Below are 19,564 nucleotides of genomic sequence, written 5' to 3'. Positions count from 1 at the left end.
GGCCATGGCCAGCCTGAACCCCAAGAACTGTTCTGTGGCCAGAGGTGAGAACACCTGCCAGGTGTCAGAGGGGGCTCTCTGCTCAGGGTGCATCACAGGGACACCGGTGTGGACAGTTGAGGCTCCACCGCCAGCCCCAGCCCCGTCCTGGTGGACAGATTTCCAAGGTTGATGAGAACAGTCCATAAGGCCTTAAAATCCATGACAGAATCTCGTTTCTCTCTTCCCCAGTATTCAGAGCCGCCTGGAGCTTCGGAAGAAACTCAGCTGCAAGCCATTCAAATGGTACCTTGAGAATGTCTACCCAGAGTTGAGGTAAGTGCTGAGGGGCTGGGGTGTTAACTTTCGGGGCTCAGAAGCAACAGATGTCAGAGAGGCAGTGAGGCCTCACCAGATAGAGTGGGGTGTGTGCTCAGTCAGACCAGAGCTGGGGCTCCATGAGAACCCCGTGTCCTGCCCGCAGTTGTCCCTGCCCCACAGCTGTCCCCAAGTGCCTTGAGAACACACTCCCTGAACTGCGCTTCCTGCCCCCCTCTGCCACGCGACACTCCCATTCTTCTTAGACCTGAAACAGTCCCAAGCTGTCACCACATCGAGCTTGTTCCCCACTGGTAAGACCACAGGCTCGGTGACCCAGATGACTTGTCTAACCGGTTCAGTGATTGGCCCAAGGAGCGACCCCCAGGCCGTCTGCCCTGTGTCCCTCCCTGCCGGGTGCCTTGGTCAGCCTCACCCTCCTTGCTCCTCTCTTCCCACTTGGTGTCTGCTCGCCGGGCCACCTCCCCGCGCCCCGCCTCCCCCGGGTCCCAGCAGCCCCGTGTCCCAGGGCAGCAGTGACACCCTCCTCAGAGGGCCCATAGGGACTATCTGAACATCGTCTTCTCAAAGAGACTACCAGACGGGTGAGGCCTTCGTGGGGCACATTCCTTGTTTGAATGTCCCCAGAGCATCTCACAGGGACTCACCATTGTTACCCTTCGCGGCAGCAGCGCCCTCAGAGCCTTGTCACAGAGTTCTGCTCGAGAGCTAGGTTATGCGGCCTGTCTCGGGGACGTCACTTGGCGGAGCTGTGCCTCTGCCTTCAAGGACAGATGGCCTCACTGGGGACAGAGAAGGGTGCTGGTCACAGGGAAGCCCAGTCACCATCTGCCCTGGCCAGTGAGGGGTGTCACAGCAGTGGGCGGCAGCCCCAGGGGGTCCCACCTTGCCGTCACAGCTGCCTGTGGCTGGGTGGGGAGCGGCAGCAGACAGAGGGACGTTAAATGCAGTTCCACTCCGTTCGCTTGTGATCTGGGGTGACATTGGGTCCTGCGCCCAGCCATGGAGCTTCAGTGTCACAGGGGCGGGTGAGTCTGCTCCCCGCCACCCCCACCCGGTTCGTGCAGGGCAGGGAGACACCCACGCGACACTGGTGTCATGTCAGAGACAGTCCCCGCGCCTCACCAAGGGCTTCTGACAGCCCGCAGTGGGCTGCAGGCCTGCGAATGGAGTGTGTTAGGAAAAACCCGCAACAGGTCGGGAACATGCGTAAGCGGAGCGGAGGTTCAGAGGGAGAGAGAGTAAAGCTCCCCGAGCTGGTAGCCGGGGCAGGCCGATCCTGCAGCTCGCACCCCCACCCCCGGCACTGTGGCTTTGCTTGTACCAGTCACCTGATGACCCCCCGCGCCCCCTTGGTAAAGGTCAACTCCCAAGCCCACTGCACGGAGGCGGCAGGATCCGACCACAGTACAATGGCTTTTTTCCAAGTGACTTCCAACAGACACACAGAGAGTATAAGAGCTTTCTCATTCCGAAACAATTTCCCTGAGGCGCAATGGAAAGACTCCTTCTCCAACAGAAAACCTTCGACTGGGGTTGGGAATCTGGCCCAGTCTGCCTGCGGTGGGCGGGCCGTGGGCCAGGCCCCTCGGCCAGGCCCCTCCTTGCTCTCCTGGTTCCTGCTGCCCGGAGCTGGCGAGCCCGAGGACCAAAGCCGACGACTCTCGTGTTGCTTTCCAGGGTTCCCGACCATCAGGATATCGCTTTCGGGGCCTTGCAGCAGGGAACCAACTGCCTGGACACTTTGGGGCATTTTGCTGATGGTGTCGTTGGAGTTTACGAGTGTCACAATGCCGGGGGGAACCAGGTATGTGCAGGCAGTGAACTCAGGCACTGGGAGGCCCAGAGAGAATGGAGGGGGCCCTGAGGTGACAAGTCCTAGCCGCCCGGTTCTCCTGTCATCGGAGACATCTGTGAGAAAGCTCCTGGCCTCTGCCAGTCACTTCCGGCTGCAGCCAGCTCCGGGATCCCCTGGGATGTCCCAGATTTGGGCCAGTGCCCAGGGCCTGGCGTTAGCTCAAGTGGGGAGAGCGCTGGCATCGTCACTCACTATCAGGCCCCGGCCGCCGGGCTGGTGGTCTTTCCCACCCCTGGGTCTGTGCCTGGGAATGCCTGTCGGTGTCCCCACTGAGTAGGCACATCACCCTGGGCACCTTGGCCACTGCTCAAGTCCTTCCTGCATAGTAAATAATAATAGCTTAGGACGTAAAATATTAATAATTATGTGCTTCAATTTGACACCTTCTCCTACAGGCATAAAAACCTTATGTCGTCAGGGAGAAGGGGTCGGGGGCGAGGGCTTGCTGGGCCTCCCGAGGCCTGTGAGGTCCAGAGGACAGCGCCCCCGTGAGACAGCAGCGGGCCCTGCACACAGTGGAGTTTGGGCAGTGCTGTGCACTCTCATCTCCTTGAAAACACGCCCAGTTCTCAAAGGCCTTGCGGTCTTGGAAAAAAAAAAAAAGAGGCAGCTTAGCTCAGTGTGTCCCAGGTTTGTTGATCCAAGGACTCTCTTTAAACACTGGAATGACTCGTACACGAGGGTACCCACTTCCATGTGATGTCGGCTGGTCCACACCATCCCGAGAGTGTCTGGGCATCTACCGCCCTGAGGACTTGGCCTCCTTTCTTCACTCAGTGATGTCACGTTTAGGGGTTGCCTAGAGCAGCCTGGACTTCCTCAGTTAGAGCAGGGAGGCGGGAGGGCCGGCACCCAGGGTCCGCCCAGCACGCACGTGTCCTTCTCAGGCTCCCAGGGTCTCCACTCTGTCCTTAGAGGACATTCTCTGGCACCAAGGATGCTCCCTGGGGACGGGGACAGGCTGTGGGCTTCGGGCGAGCACACAGCCAGCCTCTGGGCGCAGCTCCGTCTGTGGGTCCCAGGCCCTGCCAACGTCAGATCGGGCCCAGAAGAGGGACCTGCAAGGGGCCACACAGAGTAGAGGAAGGAGGAGTGCAGGGAACAGTGTAGTGGGTCACCCAAGAAAGGGGGACGGGAAGCTGCGTCCTGCTGTGAGCATTGCCATGTCCTTGTCAGCCATCTGTCTGGGGCCCTGATGGAAAATGAGGTTTCACTTCCTGCTGGGAGACCGGGTGGCCCTCTCGGCCTCCATGGACTCCCACATGATGGTGGCCCTGAGGGACCACGTGCTGTGTCCGTCGCTCGTGCCCTGGTGCAGGCGCGGTTCCTCCCACACACAGAGTGGTCCTGCCCGCCACCTGGGCCTCTGGGTGAGGACAGGGACAGGTCGGTATTCTCCGTTTCCATCCGTGACCACAATGAAAACACTGGAATAATTTCACCCTTGGAAATGCGCGGCTCTGGGAACAGGGACAGATGGACCTAATTCCCCAAGCGCTGGCTCACCTGAGTCTGCAAGGCCAGGCCTCGGTCTGGCCACCTGGCAGTGGTTCAGAAGTTCAGCTGGTGCCTGCCAGGTGACAGAGCAGATTGATTTGAGACATGCCAACCCAAATCAATCGCCGTCCGTAGTTCGGAGCCCTCACCTCAGGGTGGCCGCACCTCCCCCATTCGGTCTCCGGGTTTCCTCTCCCACACGCACAGTGGGGAGGACCCAGTGAGAGTCGGGGGTCACTCCTTCGTCACACAGCAGCTGTCCTGGAAAGCAACGAGTCTCGCCTGTGGAGCTCACTCAATGTGAGTGCATGTGCCAACTCTTCCCGAAGGGTTTCCTGCTGACCCTACTCAGCGCCCCTGGCACCCTGCTTCTGTCCACCAGGCCTCGGGGCCCGGCTCGTCCCTGCCAGCCCAGGGATGGACTGCATCTCTCAGGCCACAGCTTGTGACGAAAGCCAGTGGCAGCTGGACAGTGGGCTGCATGGCCTGTGCGGTCCCCCCTCCTGTCCTCAGGAGGAAGGCGCATGGCCGTGGCTCTGGTCCTCTGGTTGGGGAGCCCCCGGGGAGGAGTCTCTGAGTGAGCAGCGGGGCTGCGGGGCTTGTCTAGCGGGAGGACAGATCAGTGGGCAGCAGGGAGCAGGACCTGGCGTACTCCCACGCCCGGGCACGCCTTCCTCCCAGGACCACCCTGCGGCCCAGAGAGCCGCTTTCTAGGCTTGCGCTGTGTGCAACGGTGAGAATGTTCTAGACTTTCCAGTACGGTAGCCACCAGCCTGTGTGCTGAGCACCCCACGAGTGGCTGGTGTCGCTGAGGGCGTCCAGTTCTCACCTGACTGGACTTTAATTAATGTAGAGAGCTGAGGGGATGCTGGTGGCACAGTACGGGGGGCGCAGTTCTGAGGAGATGGGACCCCCATGCTCGCTGCTTGGGGTTCCAACTCATAAACCTGTCGTGAGTGAGTCCCGTCTGAGCTGATGGAAGGGGACACTTCTGGGAGTCGCATGCCACAGGGACGTCACATGAGTGGCCAAATAACATTTCCTCCTGGAAGTGGGGCCCCTGCCCCGGGAGAGTGAGGGCTGCCCTGTGGTTTCTGGCGCAGCCTCAGCAGAGCTCAGAAAACGGGGAGATTAATGGCCATGCTTTTTAAGAACGGCAGCTCAAAAAAGCACTTCTTAACTATTTCTGAACCTTACTTTACCAGCTCAGACCGCACACGTGTGGCAGAAGAGCAAAGCGGCCACGAGCCCAGCCGTTGCATAGCCGAGCTGGTGTTTCTGGGGGTCGGCCTCAGGTCTGCTTTCACAGCAGTGCGGGGTAGCAAGAAGGTTGGGGAAACAGACATGAGGGTGTCAGCCAACCTTCCAACATCTTTCCACCCCTGCTTCGCAGGACAGTCTAGAACCTTCCATACAGAGTTGTCCACCATACCCCTGCTCTAGCCCGTGAGTAGGCTGTCTCTGGGTCGGGTTGGTGACCGTCTCAGTGAATGCAAGGCCAGTGACCTCTTGGCCCCACGTGCCATGCTGAAGTGCCTGCTGCAGCCCTGGCAGCGCCCCCTACAGGACAACAGTGCCATGGCAGGGTGGCTGCGTGTGGCCTTCCCAGAGAACGCTCTGCAGAGGACAGCCTCAGGAGCCCCGATGTCGGCGGGTGGGGACAGGGTGACAATGAGGAAAACAGGCCAAGTGGGTCCCTCTGCTCTCTGACTTTTGGACACTTTGATGAATTTGCAGGAGAGAAACGGGGCCTGAATTCCGTGTTTCCCAAATGTGTCTGCCAGGGAATGACTTTCCCTGGAATTCCTCACGGCGTGTGCTTAGAATGTCTAATTATTACAACCAGTGAGGCACTGACCGTAACTCTAAGCCCTAGAGTTACGGTCGGAAGCCTCGCCTTCCTGTGCCGCCACCGGCCCTGCCCAGAGCAGGCCCCCAGCCTGCCCCCTGCCTGCGGCCACACTCACCCACCTTTGCCCTCCAGCTCCCTGCCCGTCTAGCCTTGTTTAGTGTTCAGGCTAGATGACCCTGCTCACCCCTCTGTCCCAGCCTTTATGGGGACCATGTGAGGATGTTGGGTGTGTGTGCGCGTAGTTTTGAAAATCACGGGCCGTTACTTCCACCCTCCAGTCCAGATTTCTCATCTGCGATATAGAGTTAATACATAGTAGCATCTCACGGGGCCCTCGTGTAAAGGACTGGCACACCCAGATGCCTGCCGCGAGCTGCGTGGCCTGCGTGTGCACACACGTGCCCATCCCTAGGGCTCACAGATGCCACGAGCATCGATAAGGCCCAGTTAGTACGCAGTTGTGAGGCGGCACACTGCCTGTTTGGCTCACCTGTGCTGTGTGTCACCTAGAACATTTACACATTGCAATCCGCACTCAACAGTGCTGTTTGCAAACCACGCGTGCCTGGGGGCAGAGTCTTTCCGGACTAATGTGGGCAGAGAGTTGGCCTTGAACTGCGTGTCTTGTGGTTGCCCAGTTTGAGCAGCAGTGTTCACAGCTCACGCTCAGTGACAAAGAAGTGGGCCAGCGCTCGGGTTTGCCCTGGGCCCAAATGGTTGAGAATGTTCATCCTGCTCAGGTTCTCAGAGCCCTTGCTGCCCGACTGTGGGCCCTCACGACCCCCACTTGCAGATGTGCCCCCGCGCCCAGGGCCACTTGATGGTTCTGAGCTGGCTCTGGGGACCCAGTCCCGGCTCCCCGCCCCCTTTCCGGCCCCCACCTCACTCCTCTCAGTCTTCAGCCCTGCCTGGCCCTCGCCCCTGACCTTGTGCGGTCTTGTGTTCCAGGAGTGGGCCCTGACCAAGGAGAAGTCGGTGAAGCACATGGACTTGTGCCTGACTGTGGTAGACCGGGCACCCGGCTCGCTCATAAAGCTGCAGGGCTGCCGAGAGAACGACAGCAGACAGGTACGGTGCCTGGTCCCCTCTGACTGGCCGCATTGAGCACTTAACATGATTGACGTCCAGCTGCCTTACTCAACTTGAGTCCCTTGCCCACCGTAACCCCGACACGGTGCAGAGCCCCTGGCATGTGGGAGGCCTGGGCGAACGTGGGATTGGGACGCTTTGGCAGGTCTGGGTGGTGAGCGCTTGGAAGCAGGTGCGTCTCCAGGCGGCACCTGCTCTGGACACAGTTTGCTCTCTCGCCTCTGCCCCTGTCGTTTCCTTCTCCCACGAGGTCATCCGTCCTGGCTCATGCCTTCCCGTTTCCTCTTGGTCTGTGTACACGTGGGCTTCACCCTCTAACTAGATGGAAAAGGCAGGGGCCATGTTGTGTGATGGTGCGCTGCTCCCACCACGGATTGTGAGGAGCGGTGCAGGGCTGGGCGGTGGGGCGGGCTGCGGGGCCGCTGGTGCTGGCGGTCCCTTTTCCGAGGCCTCTTTTCAGCAGCTGCACTGGGCACTACTTGCACGTGGGCACCCCGAAAGTTTTGATCTCGTGGCACTAGTGAACACAGGGAGATAGGGGATGCAACAGCTGGTGTGTGTGTATCTGAGTGCTGAGTGTTGTGGCCGGGTCCCCCCAACCTGCTGCTCCCTCAGACCTCCACCTATGGGAGCCACAGGCTCGGGCGGGAGGGGCAGGTGCAAAGCAGTGACCTGTGGTCCTGCCTCCCTGTAGAACTGAAAGCGAGGGTGAGCAGGCGGCAGCCTCGGCTGGCCACGTGCGGCCCGGTGCAGAAACCAGCCTGTGCACCGGCCTGGAAAGGTGTTGGCCGAGCGGTGCCCGTTGTGATTTAAAGTTTCGTTGAGAAAACAAAAGCTTGTGACTTCATTCATGAGAAGTTCGTGCAGCGCTAACCTACAACTAAGTACTAGAAAAGCAGGCGCGGTCGCTACGTCACCAGTGGGAGGTGGTGCTCCCCTGCGGGGTCGTTTCTGTGCACTGACACCAGTGGATCCTGGTGCAGAAAGCGGGGCCCCTCGGTCTGAACCAGAGGCCGGTGGCACCTCGTCCAGACACCTTCCCGTTCTCCTCCCCTGTGCCAGTGGGTTTTACAGAGAAATCGCACATTTTTGTTTATTCATTGAGTATCGTATTTTTAATTTACAAAAATCCTAAGTGCCAAAGTCCACGTGGACGAGACTGATGCAAACCCACACCCAGGTGTATCTGCTGGTGTACCTGCCCGATACCATTTCCAGACAGTTCAGAATGTATTTTCACCTCTCATTCTGGTCACTCTGGCGTGCCCCCGGGTGGGAAGCCGGAGGCAGACCCTGCCCTGAGCTGTGGTTCAGTGGCCAGTATCAGAGCCGGTGAGGCACCTAAAGGCCCCTCCCACGTGCCAACATGTCGGGTGCTGGGTCATCATACGATCCCTCCTAATGAGACAGGTGGGTGCAGGGCAACAGAGAGCCTGCTGCAGCCGGGAGCCTGCACGGGCACCTGGTCCCACATGGTTTCACAACAGGGGAAGTGGAGGCCCAGAGTCAGTGCCCCCTCTCCCATGACCCCTGGGAAGGCTGAGGACCAGACCAGGTCCCTTGAGGAGACCCCAGGTGTCAGGGGCTGCAGAGGGCCGTCTTTCCCCGTTCATCCCCAGGCCTGTCCCCAGTGCCCCTCCTCTCCCTCTCTGCAGACCCCCCGCCTGGCATGGCAGGGGGCCTGCCCTTCAGGGCTCTCCTCACCGTCAGCAGTCCCCATGATATTCCCTTGTGCCGAGTAAGAGTTTCTGACCGTGTAATTCCCTGGGGGGTAAGAAGGACTGTTCAACAAGAGAGGCTGCTGCCCCTCGGACCCAGGCCACCTGGAGTTCTGCAGGTGGGACAGCCCTGCTCAGGCTCAGGTGGCTTCGCCCAGGTGTGGGGGGCATACCTGGCTGCAGGTCTGTGGGGACCTGGAAGGGGCAGCGATGACTCCGTGTGGTCTCTGAGCCTTTTTTAAAGGACAGATGGCAGCTTCATCTGTAGAAGAGCTCCCTGTAGCAAGGGCTTACTTCATTTCAAGGGCTGACAGGCGTTCCTGCCGCAGTCCCAGTTCTCTGGCCCCTCACTGACACCCCTAAAAGGCCTGAGCACAGCTGGCTGTTTTGGGCGCACGGCATGTGTGAGGACCTGGTAAACCGTTTGCCCCGAGACTTGGCCTCTGAGAGAGGGGTGTTCCCATTAGCAGTGAGCTTCCTACTGGGTTTCCGTAGAGCCCTGATGTCTCAGGAACACGCCCTCCCCCGTGACAGCCCACCAGACTGAGGTCCGCACTGGCAAGGTTGCCGCCCAGGGATGGCGGGGGGCAACGTGGGGGGCAACGTGGGGGGCAGCCGCTTTTCAAGGCCCTCCATTTAGTAGACGCTCTGACACTTGACAGACCCTCCCCCACCCCCAGAGAAGGGAACCGGACTTCACTGACCCTTCGTTCTTTGTCAGGGTGGTCCTTGGCCCCTCAGAGTGACACGTGGTTGTCGGCAGCCACGTGCAAACTGTCTGTGACGGTGGAGAAAGACAGCACCAGCAATGACGGGCGGCGGGAGGGAGCCAGGACGAAGGGGGGCGACAGGCAGGCCGCAGCAGCCTCCCCCATGCTCACAGGACCACACGGGTCTCGCTGTGGGCAGGAGCTCCCCGTTAGCAGGCTGTGCAAAGACTGGGGGTCCTTCGGAGAGCGTCCGCGTGCCCACAGCCCCCGTGTGGGGGTCCAGTCGCCTGGATCTGCTCCTCCCTGCCCCCTCCATTTGCCCTTTGAGGAGAGGCCCTCAGCTGTTTTTATCTTACAGCAGCACTGTCCTGCCTGCTGGAGTGTTTGGTTTTCAGGCGCGTCAGTATGTTCATGTTTTGTGTGCGTTTGAGGAGTCAGAGGGGAAAGGGAGGCGAGAGGAAGGAAATTGACTCCCCCGGTATCGAGAGGATCTGCAAAAAATACAGAAAGGAGCCTCAGTGCACACGGCATAGAAAGTTAATTAGAATCACAGACCACACGAATGAAGGAAGAGCTTTGGGGAGCAAAGAGGGTGTTGCCTTTTTTTTTTTTCAGAATAAGCATTATAGATTTTTTGTGGGAATAAATGACAGGGTTAGACGCCCCTTCAGGCTGGGCCGCAGACTCTGCTCTCTGACTCGGCAGCTTGATTGGCCGGTGGAGTTGAGCTGGTGGGTGGGTGGGTGGGTGGGTTGGTCGTTGAGGTTGGTTGGTTGGCTGGCTGAGTTGGGTTGGTGGTCCTAGTGGGGGGTGGGGGGTGCACACGTGAGTAGGAGACATTGTACACTGTGTTTCACAAGTGGGACACTCAGAAGGCAACAAATATCATTTGGTCCCTGCCATGCAGAAGAACACTGGGGGACTGGAGGGTGGCTGAGACCCGTGTCTCCCACCCACCCGGGGCCTCACACGCTAGTAGAAGAGACACACAATGTAGAAATAGGTCGCTCACTTGACATTCTGGCCGCAGCCTCACTTCCTGTTATTCCTCCACCTGACACAGTGCCTCCGGTTCCCCTGAGTGTGGTCCATAAGTGGGTGCCCAAGCCAAGCCTCTGGGCAGGGAAGGGCTGCCTCCAGCAACCAGGAGCTGGACTGCACCCCTGTGAGCTGGCCCAGCTCCTCTGGCCCCTTCTTGGGGAAAAGTGTCAGACCGAGCCCTCTGTTGAATGGATGCAGGTTTCCTCCGGGAGAGCATGGGCCTTGGATGAGGGGACACCCAGGGCAGGACAGGATGGGGTGAGGGAAGTGGGCCCAGCAGGGAAGAGGTTTCAAGTTGCAAACCAGCGTGGACAGGGTTTCTTTCCTGGGCCCTGGGCAGCGCCTGCAGCTGCCTCGTCTCAGGGCCCCTGCCAACCCCCAGCCTTCGTGACCAGAAACCAGAAAAGAATGTGTGTTGGTTTTTAACACAGCCACGTGCCCATGGAAACGGGCGGCGTGTGCCCTCGCTCGTGCGCGCGTGGTGAGACCCTCTGTCTTTTGCAGAAATGGGAGCAGATCGAGGGCAACTCCAAGCTGCGGCACGTGGGCAGCAACCTGTGCCTGGACAGCCGTGCGGCCAAGGCGGGCGGCCTGAGCGTGGAGGTGTGCGGCCCCGCGCTGTCCCAGCAGTGGAAGTTCTCGCTCAACCTGCAGCAGTAGCAGCGTCACAGCGGCGGCGGCCGTCTCCTGCCCCCTGGGCCGCGTCGGATGGTTGGTCACCTTGTCGATTGTGTTTCTCAAACTTTCTGCGAAACTATATACCTCAGTATTCCATCAAGGTCTGAAGGTCTGAAGGCACAGCCACAAGGCCCGGGGGCTGCACGGACGAGGACACAGTGAGGAAGGAGAACTGCCCCCCTCAAGTTGTAGGACGCAGCCAGGCCCCCTTTCCGGGGCCCACAACTGCCCTTCCCAGCTTCCCCCCGGGCCTCGCTCAGACTGAGGGGCGTCCGCAGCAACCACGGTGGCATGCGGCCAGGGGACCCGGAGGGGAAGGGGGCACGGCTGCTCCATCGCAGCAGCGAGGACAGCTCGGCGTGGCTCCATTGCTGGCCCGTGGCAGCTGTGCATGGTGCCCACACCACCAGCCGTCAATCACCCTGCAGGCTTCTGTCTTCCTCCCTTCCCTGTCCCCCAGCGTCCAGACGCAGGCCCCTCCACACGGCGTCCGCGCCGTGCTTGAATATGAACTTCTCCGTGGTGGGACACTACGTATAAATATATATAAAGAAAGAGCGTGCGGTCAGTCCCCTCTGGTTTCCGTAGGTCGTCCTCATCTTGTAAATTCTCCACGAAGCAGTGCGTGGCCACGAGGAGGAGGAGAAGTGGCCTCTGCCCCTGGGGGCGGCCCCAGCGTGAGCTAGGCTACCAGCCAGAGGGGGGCCTTCCTGGACAGCACGCCTCTGTGTGGCTCTGGCGTGGGAGCCAGCCGCTGCTGTGTTGGAATCCGCTTTCTGTGCCCTTGGTAGCTGTAAACCTGGACGGGTTGCTTATTTTGACACATACTGCTTTAGGTCTTTTTAAATTAAATTTCTTTTCTCTAAGGAAAAAAAACCACAGTCCCATAGCTCCCAGTGACTGTCAGAAGCTGTCACAGGCTGGCACCAGGGTGATCGTGGGAGTCCTGCTGTGCCCGTCGAGGGCCCCAGGCCCCGGAACCAGCCCTGCCTGTTCCGCCCCTCCCCACCCGGGGCTCTGAGGGAGCTCGGGGCCGAGCACCAGGAAGGGTGGGAGCCTGCACCGCCAGCCCACGGGGGCCGGGGCCTCGGGCCTGGAACAGCAGCCTGTGGTTGAAGCAGAAGTCAGCGTGAGCCACGGACAGTTACGAACTAAAAGTAACGACAGGAGGAAACGCCTGGGCGTCCACCTGCGTGCCCAGTGATGTTCCCGCACAGGGCTCCTTGGTCATTCTGGCCAAGGCCCCCTTTGCCCAGCCCTCCCGCTCATGCCCAGTCTCGAAGGGGCTGGCCACGCTGGGCAGCCCACCAGCTCCACACAGTGGGCCTGCGTGCCGAGCACATCCCCGCGCCCCTTTGGAGGCACTGGGAGGTCACAGAGCGAGAGTGGTCCCAAAGACCCTGCTGGGTTCACTGCCAATGCCACCCGGTCCCGCTCGTTTCTCTGAGAAGAAGGGACACTGTTGCTCTTTCCTCCTCTGCCTGTGTTTGCTTTGTGACGGTGGGGGCGGGGACAGAGCGTGGCTCCGTGCCTTTGTCCCCATCTGTTGCACCCCACACCGAGCAACCAGACACCTGCCAGTGGCCGGAGTGGTCGGGCCTGGATAAACTCACACCGTGATGTCCTCAGAGGCTGAGCTGGACAGCGAGTCAGCCCCTGGGCAGAGGCTTAGGTCCCTGTGCGAGGCTGTCGAATCCAGGCACTGCTGGAGCCCTCGGCCCAGCACCTGGCCTCTGTCGTTGTCGGGTCCGTCCCCTGTGAGCCATTGCTGCTGTTAGAGAAACCCGCTGACTGAAGACAAATTGTCATAGGGTCCCGACAGTCCTCCGCCCACAACCCCCACCCAACCCAGCAGTCCAGCCAACCTTGCTCCATCGGGACTGGTACTCCCTGTCCCTGAGCCGGCAGGTGCCGTGGCCCCGGGCAGCGTGGGGGCCGGGAGCAGAGGTGGGCTGGGAGGGCTCCCGCGGGGCGAGCTATGTTTACATGACACAGTGTGTGCCAAAGTGACTTACTGTGGTTGCATTATTTTGTAGTCACGGGCCCGCCCCGCCCTCCCACTCCATTTTTACAAACGCAGGCCCATTCCCAAGAGCCCCTGAGCAACGCGCGGCGCAGCCGTCGCTGTCCCGGTGACGGCCTTTCTCGTGTCTTCGTAAGCGCTGAGATGATGGTGTCTGTGAGTATGTTTTGCAAATTCAAAATATAGTTTGGTAATTTTTTTTCCAGTTGATTTTTTAAAAGAACTGCTGTACAGAGCTTGTACTTTGTCCATTTTATAGATGGAAACCATCCTTGAAAATTGTTTAACTTAAATAAAGAGAAGATACTTTATAGATAATGTGGCGGCAGCTGCGGTCGTTCTTGGGCAGGGGGAGGCGGCGGGTGTTCCCAGCCCTGATTACGGTCTGCCTGCTTCAGGGGGTGCTGCGCAATTGCCACTTCCTGTCACACTCCTAAAACGCATTCCCCCTTTACCCCCCCCCCCCCGCCCTTTTGTTATTGATTCTTATTTGTAGTAACAACCGTTACCATTTGTAACCATTTATGGTGCGCCAGCCAAGCCCTTGAATACATTCTCACTGTCTTCTCAGTAACCTGTGCAGTGTGTTTGGGGCTGTGTTTTCCAGTCAGCTGCGGAGCTCGCGCCTGAAGCTGCGACCCTGCCCAAGGTCAGGGGCTAACCGGCTCAAGGTCACGCCACTGTTAGGTACTCACCTGGAGTCAGTGCAGGGCACCCAGACCTACAGTCTGAACCCGGGTGAGGAAAGGGAGGGGATATTGGCAGTTTTCAGTGTTTAAAGTCCAGGAGCTCTCCAGGACCTGGCTGGCTCAGGTCCCCCCACCGCCGCACCCCCCACTCATGCTCGGCCTGTTAAAATGCCTACCTCTCGGTAGCTGCACGGGTGTGTCAGGGAAACACAACCGGGACCCGCTCTTCTTAGTGATTTAGACTGAGATTGAGTGAGGGGGTGGGGCGCCAGAAGGGCCGCCCAGAGTTTCCAACATCCTGGGGGCCACGTTTACACACCCCCTTTCCCTGCTGTAGCAGAGACCACCACAAATTCCGCTCTCCTGCCTCCCAAGAAAAGAAACAAGCTTGGCGTAACCGCGCCGTGCCCGTCAGAGCCCTGGAGAAATCCGTGTGTGTGTTTCTTGCTGTGGCAACAGGGAAAAGTTTATTCGTTCAGTAAATATTTGCTAAGAAACTCTCTGTCACCCTGACAGTTCTNTTGATTCTTATTTGTAGTAACAATCATTACCATTTGTAACGGTTTATGGTGCGCCAGCCAAGCCCTTGAATACATTCTCACTATCTTCTCAGTAACCTGTGCAGTGTGTTTGGGGCTGTGTTTTCCAGTCAGCTGCAGAGCTCGCGCCTGAAGCTGCGACCCTGCCCAAGGTCAGGGGCTAACCTGCTCAAGGTCACACCATTCTTAGGTACTCACCTGGAGTCAGTGCAGGGCACCCAGACCTACAGTCTGAACCCGGGTGAGGAAAGGGAGGCGATATTGGCAGTTTTCATAGTGTTTAAAGTCCAGGAGCTCTCCAGGACCTGGCTGGCTCAGGTCCCCCCACCGCCGCACCCCCCACTCATGCTCGGCCTGTTAAAATGCCTACCTCTCGGTAGCTGCACGGGTGTGTCAGGGAAACACAACCGGGACCCGCTCTTCTTAGTGATTTAGACTGAGATTGAGTGAGGGGGTGGGGCGCCAGAAGGGCCGCCCAGAGTTTCCAACGTCCTGGGGGCCACGTTTACACACCCCCTTTCCCTGCTGTAGCAGAGACCACCACAAATTCCGCTCTCCTGCCTCCCAAGAAAAGAAACAAGCTTGGCGTAACCGCGCCGTGCCCGTCAGAGCCCTGGAGAAATCCGTGTGTGTGTTTCTTGCTGTGGCAACAGGGAAAAGTTTATTCGTTCAGTAAATATTTGCTAAGAAACTCTCTGTCACCCTGACAGTTCTGGAGACCAAGGAGGGCAGGAAGCATATTAAACGCCAGGAAAAAAAAAAGAAGAAGAAACCAGGCAAAGTGCTCCACAGGCTCAGAGTGGGGGGCGACATTCAGTGGGTGGGGAGACAGGAGAGAGCCCCCCTGACACTTAGGGATGAGTTGGGCGTGGGGGGGGGGGCAGCTCTCTGAGCCCCGGACTGGAGCAGAGAAGTGATTTGCAAAGTTTTCTTGAAATAGATAGGACCCAACTCAGCTCCTTGACTCCATAGTATATTGCACATTTTAAAAAAATGTATATTCAGCCAGAAAAATAAAACAGCTCTTCTCGCCATCTCTGTCCACGGACTGAGCCCAGAGAAAATTGCCTTCCTAGACATACTGCGTATTTCTGAGCCATTTAGTAATGATACATTGTATATGTGTTTGATTTTGTGTATCACCTGTGCCTGTGAATGGCTCAGAAACGTGTCATGTTTCCAAAAGGCTTCATGCACACAGGGTCCCAAAGAAGCGACGAGAAAGACCCTTGGCAGCTTCTTCCTGGACGCCTGTGGCTGGTCAGGGGGCGGGGTGGGGGGCTGCTGCAGAGGAGACATCGAGAGTTCCATCCCACGGGGGAGTCAAATTCGGATCCGGACCTCGAACGCAGGTCTGAGAATAAAAGCGGAGCCTCAGAAAGGCCCTGCGCTTCTGAAGGGGATGTGCGAACCCTCAGGGGTGGGGGGCAGGAGGGTCACCCTCTGAGGGCTGGGGTGGAGATGCAGGCCGCCCCAGAGCTTCCAGGAATGAAGTGTCTGTGCTGCCCCCAAACTGCAGGGAGCTGTTGGTTGGAGCACTTCCAGCCCTGCGTGACCGAAATCCCAACGAAACACAGTTTCATGAAGGGACATTTATTATCTCAAATAACAAGCGATCCCAAGCTGGCCAGGTCCGAGCTCGGTCGGTCTTGGGGTGTCACGTTGTGAGCAGACTGCCTGCTGTCTGACACCTGTCCTCGCCACCAGGGCGCAAGAAAACGGTGAAAACAAAGTATATCCCCCCTGACATGTGTCTGTCTCTTCCTGTCCTCTCTCTCTTCCCCACCCCCCTCTCCGTCCATCTGTCCTTCTCACGGGCCCGCATTAGGGGAGACACACCTGTTCAGGGGCCACCACGCCCCACCCCATAGAATTTCAGGCCCCACGGCCCGGAACCCGCGCCCCAGGGCTTATGCAGCCAGCGACCCCCTCATGCCATTGTCCCCGTCACAAGTGTGGTGCTGCTGGCAAGGGGGGGCAGCTGCCCGCTGGGCACCCACAGCGCCCACTGCAGTTGTCAGCACTGAAAGTTCTGGAAGCAGCTGGAGGCGCAGGGACACCAGGGGTCGCAGGGCTCCTGTGTCCTTAGGGAGCCACAGCTGCAGGGCCTCCCCGGCCACCACCCCAGTCTTCTGGGGTTTGCTGACAGCTTGCTTTTCAAATGAATAAAACACATCGCACAGGGCTAGAAAGATGGCTAATTACATGGGGACAGTTATCAAAATATTTTTATAATACGTGTTTCTGAATTGGTTAAGTAACAAAGCCTGATGTCTAACAGCTATTTTAATTTCAGAGTAGTTACGACCACAAACAGGATGAAAAGTCTGTAATGATTAATGTCATATGAAAATACCTGATTTTTTTTATTGGTGACAAAGCCCCCAGTGTATCAGCTACATTCAGCTGGAGGTTCCTGGAAATAAAGATGCCATCGTTCCCAGGTCTCTGGACCCTCTCAGTCTAAAGGGTCTCCGTGTGGACGGCACCTGCGACCTGGGGTGTCTCTGAGCATCAGGGGGCTGTCCTCTCGCTGCAGGACAGGTGGAAGAGGTGTGGGGGACAGAGCAGAGCAGCCGAGAATCTGCAGGGTCGGTCCAGGGGCTCCCTGGTGCTCTGGCTGACCTTGACCCTGGACCTGGCTCCAGCCCTGATTCTGAGGCCAAACAGGAAGCGAAGCCCCTGAGGAGGGCCCTGTGGGAGTGCAGCTCCTGACACCCAGGAGCCGCAGTTGCTCTCACAGAGAGCAGCCAGCAGGCGCCCTGGGTAGGGGAGGGGGATTCCATGCTGGGCCCTGCCTGTCACCACCCATGTCACCTGAGGAAGCTCTTTGAACCCGGCCTGTGCCGCAGGGACAGTTTGCTCACCCCATGAAGTCACTGTCGAGAGGAGAGGTAAGACGTGACAAGCGCCCCTGCCTGGGGCTGCAGCTACCAAGAGTTGCCGGGGGGCTCACTGCCGGTTTGTGGGGACGCGGGCATCACCCAGAGGGAGGCAGGACAGCCACACGGGACCAAGGAGGTTTGGGTTGGAAACGCCCCTGTGTTTTCGGTGAACATGTTAGTGTGCAGGGCGAGGAAAACGTGGACGAGAGCGAGGCTGTCAGGCCTGCACCTGCTTGTCCTCAACCCCAGGGGCCTCACGGCAGGCAGTGCAGCCGTGGACAGTGCAGCCCCCAGCCCCAAGGCTGGGTGGCAGTGAGCTCCACAAGGAAGCTTCTGGAATGGTCAACCTGAGGAGAGCAGGGCCTTCTGGGAGGAGCCCTGGCCAGGGCAGGTGAGCTGGAGTGAGGCCAGCGTCCTGCAGGGTTTGCAGATGGAGAGACAGAGAAGGAAGGGAGGGTGTGGGTCCCCTTGACCCCGAGGAAGCCGGCTGACCCCTGCCTGCCCGCCAGCACCAACAGCACTCGGCTAAAACTCAGGGCAGCCAAGTGCTTTCAAGCGTCCCGTCCCACAGCCACACACAGGGAGACTCGGGGAGAAGGTGGCCCTTGCCACTTCTGGTCTGGGACAACCAACGGGGGGAGGGGCGCAGCTACAGGGGCCATCCCAGAGTCAGCCTTTGGCAGCAGGAAAAGCTTGAGGCTCCTTAGGGACTGACCTCTGTCCCCCTCCCAAATTCAAACGCTGAAGTCCTGACCACCCCCCCCACGCCCCCACCCCTCCCCCCCCACCAGTGCCTTAGAACCCTGTCCCTAACCTACCCCCACTCAGTACCTGTCCAGGCCTGTTAGGGACTGGGCCACACAGNCACACAGGGAGACTCGGGGAGAAGGTGGCCCTTGCCACTTCTGGTCTGGGACAACCAACGGGGGGAGGGGCGGAGCTACAGGGGCCATCCCAGAGTCAGCCTTTGGCAGCAGGAAAAACTTGAGGCTCGTTAGGGACTGACCTCTGTCCCCCTCCCAAATTCAAACGCTGAAGTCCTGACCACCGCCCCCCCCCCCCACCAGTGCCTTAGAACCCTGTCCCTAACCTACCCCCACTCAGTACCTGTCCAGGCCTGTTAGGGACTGGGCCACACAGCGGGAGGGGAGCTTGAATGGGATGCGCTTTAATCATCCCGAAACCATCCCCCCAACCCTGCTCCGTGGAAAAATCGCCTTCCACGAAACTGGCCCCTGGTTCGGGACCTCTGTCTTAGAATGTATTTGAAGACAGGTCTTTAAAGAAGTCAGTTCAAATGTGGTCACTCAGGCCCTGATCTGGTGTGACAGGGGTCTTGGGACAGAGACACACAGAGGGAAGATGGTGTGAGGACCCGGGGTGAAGACGGCCATCTTCCAGAGAAGGGGGCAGGCTCAGCAGGAACCGGCCCCTCGATCCCTGGGGACACTGTGATCTCAGGTTTCCGGGAGAGCTCAGCAGACGAAGTCACAGACACTTCGCCCCCTTGGCCTAGGGCTGGTGTGGGCAGCTGCTCTCTCTCCGCCCCCAGTGTTCCGAACCCCCCAAAGAGCTGTCACACGCACGTAGCGAGGGGTCGAGGGCAAGTGCCCGGCCAACTGAAGCAGGATCTTCAATTGAGAACCTGGTTGGAGTGCCCATCTTGCCGACTCTAGCTGCACGACTCAAATGTCACATAAGGCCCCCAAAACCCACTCTGGGCACCTGCTGAAGAGTTGGAAGTGGAGGGCATGAGCTCGCCCTGCAAACCGTCAGCATAGTCCTGCCTGACTGCCTCCCCTCAGCCCCCCAGCATGCCCGCTGGCACGGGTTAGGGTGGGGATGCTGCTCGCTGCGGACATGACCTCAGTGGCCCCGTGCAGTGCTGACAGCACGCTGTGGACATGCTCACGTGTGTACTGTCTCCACAACATCCGGTTTGTCCGCTGGGGCTGCCCCACAAAGGACCACAGGTGGGTGGCTTCCCCAAGAGGAACATCTGCAGGGCGCTGCGGGGGACAGGCCCACCAGGGAGGGACCTGCCAGCGCCCCCCAACCTCAGACCTTCCCTCCCAAACGCGGTCCTTCACTGCTGCATCTTATTTGTGAGCCCAGTTAGCCCAAGAGGCAGAAAATCCAAACTGGGGGGGGCTTCTCCACGGGCCCTGGCCCGCCGCGGCAGGGAGGGCCTCTGGAGGGTCCCTCTGAGAGGTGTGCCACTCTGAATGGCCAGACCCCTGAAGCAACGACCAACAGCCTGCATCTTGGTGACCAGGGCCCGGAGCCAGCTCCTACGTAGGCAGGTTGCCTGGGCAATGGACTCGCCGCCTGGCTCTCACCACCTGTCAATTTGTCACCCTACTTGCAGTGTTGTCACTAAAGTCAGTGTCCCTTGATGGATGGGAGTGTCTTCCAGAGGGGACACCTCGTGGCGCCTCTTACCTGGGCTCATTCGGTACTAGCCAGCTGTGAGAGGCTCCTGACTCTGGGCGCCTGGCCCAGGGCACTGTCCACATGTCACGCTGTCACTGTGGAAATGAACCCCCACTTCCAGTGAGCTCGTGAATGCTTTCCCCTAAGGCATTGTGTCCTGAGGCCTTGGCCTGTCGGGGAAACACATAGTTTCACAGACACCACGCCAGCATCCTGTCTGGGGGGCTCTGAAGA

At 59.1% G+C, this 19,564-nt stretch overlaps 1 protein-coding gene across 1 annotated transcript in view; it reads left to right on the top strand.

Annotated features, from left to right (window-relative positions):
• GALNT2 (polypeptide N-acetylgalactosaminyltransferase 2) overlaps positions 1 to 13,102 on the top strand; it is a 153,369-nt gene extending 140,267 nt beyond the window's left edge. The window contains exons 13-16 of the mRNA XM_037069509.1: positions 232 to 315; positions 1,999 to 2,125; positions 6,474 to 6,593; positions 10,588 to 13,102. Coding sequence (XP_036925404.1) covers positions 232 to 315; positions 1,999 to 2,125; positions 6,474 to 6,593; positions 10,588 to 10,743 — 487 coding nt within the window. The 3' untranslated portion in view covers positions 10,744 to 13,102. The remainder of the gene's footprint in view (positions 1 to 231; positions 316 to 1,998; positions 2,126 to 6,473; positions 6,594 to 10,587) is intronic.
• The last annotated feature ends 6,462 nt before the right edge of the window (positions 13,103 to 19,564 follow it).

This window comes from Sturnira hondurensis, unplaced genomic scaffold (genome assembly GCF_014824575.4).
Source record: "Sturnira hondurensis isolate 20B ecotype Veracruz unplaced genomic scaffold, ASM1482457v3 Scaffold0018525, whole genome shotgun sequence".
Taxonomy (NCBI): domain Eukaryota; kingdom Metazoa; phylum Chordata; class Mammalia; order Chiroptera; family Phyllostomidae; genus Sturnira; species Sturnira hondurensis.
The sequence above is the reverse complement of the archived record's forward strand: the minus strand, read 5'-3'. Positions and strand labels throughout refer to the sequence as shown.